General features: G+C 24.9%; 2 protein-coding genes across 2 annotated transcripts in view; both read left to right on the top strand. All coding sequences in view use genetic code 6, as the record gives it.

The window, feature by feature from the left end:
• The window catches only part of TTHERM_000738590 (hypothetical protein), a gene marked incomplete at both ends in the record, with an annotated part of 1,010 nt that extends 996 nt beyond the window's left edge, over positions 1-14 (top strand). The window contains one exon of the mRNA XM_012796999.1: positions 1-14. This exon is cut by the window's left edge and continues 735 nt beyond it. Within this exon, the coding sequence (XP_012652453.1) occupies positions 1-14 (14 nt within the window).
• Positions 15-250: 236 nt separating this feature from the next.
• Positions 251-2,398, top strand: part of TTHERM_00738580 (transmembrane protein, putative) — a gene marked incomplete at both ends in the record, with an annotated part of 2,968 nt that continues 820 nt past the window's right edge. The window contains 4 exons of the mRNA XM_001013527.3: positions 251-1,211; positions 1,408-1,482; positions 1,642-2,054; positions 2,223-2,398. The exon at positions 2,223-2,398 is cut by the window's right edge and continues 156 nt beyond it. Coding sequence (XP_001013527.3) covers positions 251-1,211; positions 1,408-1,482; positions 1,642-2,054; positions 2,223-2,398 — 1,625 coding nt within the window. The remainder of the gene's footprint in view (positions 1,212-1,407; positions 1,483-1,641; positions 2,055-2,222) is intronic.

Raw genomic sequence — 2,398 nt, 5'->3', positions numbered from 1 at the left:
AAACATTTAAATGAATAATCTCTTTATTAAAAAAAACACATTAGAATAATCTGCTATTATCTAAATTAACTAGATTTCTAATGTGGCGATTGCAAATTCCTTTTTTAGTTAAAATCAAATTCAATCTTGTATTTTAGCTTCAAATGGAGACCAAATAGTAATAAAAAATACTAATTTTACAAATAATAAATCATATGGTTCTGGAACAGGTTTGAATTTGAATAATTTTAATTTAACTAATTCAAATTTAATGATTGATTGTCATTTTTCTGAAAATATCTCTTAAGACGAAGGAGGTGCTATGCTTTTGTAAAACGTAGATATTGACATTCAAAATTCAAGTTTTGTCAATAACACTTCATCAATTGGAGGAGCAATTAGGTATAAGGAATACATCCCAAGTTTTGTTAAAAATATGAAAAGTACCAGAAATTTATAATCATAGCAATCAATTATTTTTAAAGGAAACCGTGCTAAAATATTTGGACAAAACATAGGATCTTATCCATATAAAATAGTGTTAAAAGAAGATTTATCTCGTGACTTAGAATCATATGTTTTTGAAAACTACAGAAGTGGTGATAATAATTTCTCATTAAAATTAATCCTTTTAGATGAAGAATACAACAGAGTTAAAGTAAGCAGTAAAGATATTGGCTATTCTTAAAAAATATAAAATGAGATAAAAACATATCAATTGCAGATAATTTCTTTGAATTTAACAGAATTAGAAATAAAAGACATCACTTAATTTCAATATGAATAGGATGGATAAGATTATTTATTTAATTTAAAAGGTATGTAATTGCTTGGTATTCCATCTTAAAAAGTCAAATTTGAAATTTAAGCATTTTTTATGTAAAAAATTTCTGGAAATTAAATTTTAATTGGTTAAAAGATTTATGATGTCTATGTTAGTTTTAGAAAATGTGAAGTAGGAGAAATTTATGTAAAAATTTCAGACGCAAAATATGAATGTTCTCCTTGCGGTGACAAATTTTATTCATTAGAAAATCCAATAAAAGATTCTAATTAAGCTTGTAAGTCTTGTCCTGATGAAGGAGCAGTAAGCTGCATCAACAGTTAAATTATTTTATAAAGTGGATATTGGAGGAAAAATAACTTTAGTGATATAATTATCAAATGTGCTAACAGGCCAGAAAACTGTTATGGAAAAGAATAAAATGGATTTTGTGTTGAAGGTTATATAGGTAAACGAATTTACATAAAATTAATTATTTTTCCTTTGAATTTTTCTGAGTTTTTGATATCTTTCTTATTTTTTTGCTTGAATAATAAACTAAAAAATATTTTTTTTTTCTTTGATTGATCAATAAATTATTATTTTTTACTTGAATTCTTTAAACTATTTATTTTCATCTTTTAATAATTAATAATAAAATAAAGGACCTCTTTGTGAGGTTTGCGATAGCTAGGGAGTTGTTTGGGGGAAAAAATATGGTTATTTAGGAAACTATTTATGTAATTAATGTAATTAACCAGCTAGCATAATTTTAAGACAACTGATACATTTCATACTAATTTCTGTATATTTGATTTATTCTATTTAAAAATCAATAGATGTTGCTTCAAAATAAATTATATGCTAAACATTAAGAAGACTTAATGTAATAATTATAGGTAAGACTGGTGAAAAAGATTAGATTTCTTTTTATATTAAGCTTTTCATCAACTACGTATAAGTCACTTCGATAATCTAAAATTCGATTTTCAACTTTTTTGATATTACATTTATAGACATTTCAAGTATATTTGGTAGCCCTTCTTCTTATCTCAGCAATTCACTGGATTGCTTTTTTTCTTAAACAAATATCTTGCCTATAGAATACCTTAGAGGCATTTGGGTGTCTATCTAACCGTTTTTCTATATTTTAGTAGCAATTGCATTATTTACATTAAGTAGTACTACAAAATTGAATTAACAAAAGAGGAGAAGATTCTTTTATGCAGCTTACATATTTGGATTTATAGCTTTTTAATGTAATACTGCTACTCAGCTTGTTTTAATTATGTCATGCTCTTAAATTGGTGATGTATATTATATTAAATCTTAGTTGAACAAAGAATGCTATACCTAGGAGCACTTAAAATACACTCTTTATTTCATATTACCTTTATTTTTGTTTTGGGTAATTATTATCACGTTATTCATTTTATGGAGAATAAGAATCAAAAGAAATAAATTAACAGAACCAATATAGCTTTATAAATATGGATTCATTTGTGGAGATTACAAAACAAAATATTTCTATTGGGAATTTTTGAGGATTCTTTTAAGACTTAGCATAGTGCTAGTGGGAAACATCTTTGCTGAGAACCTTTTAATATTGAAATCGAATTTTGCTGTTTTAGTGATTCAAATTTATAATTACTGCTT

This window comes from Tetrahymena thermophila (genome assembly GCF_000189635.1).
Source record: "Tetrahymena thermophila SB210 genomic scaffold scf_8254674, whole genome shotgun sequence".
In the NCBI taxonomy this organism is placed as follows: Eukaryota; Ciliophora; class Oligohymenophorea; order Hymenostomatida; family Tetrahymenidae; genus Tetrahymena; species Tetrahymena thermophila.
This window is presented reverse-complemented; position numbering and strand designations above follow the sequence as displayed.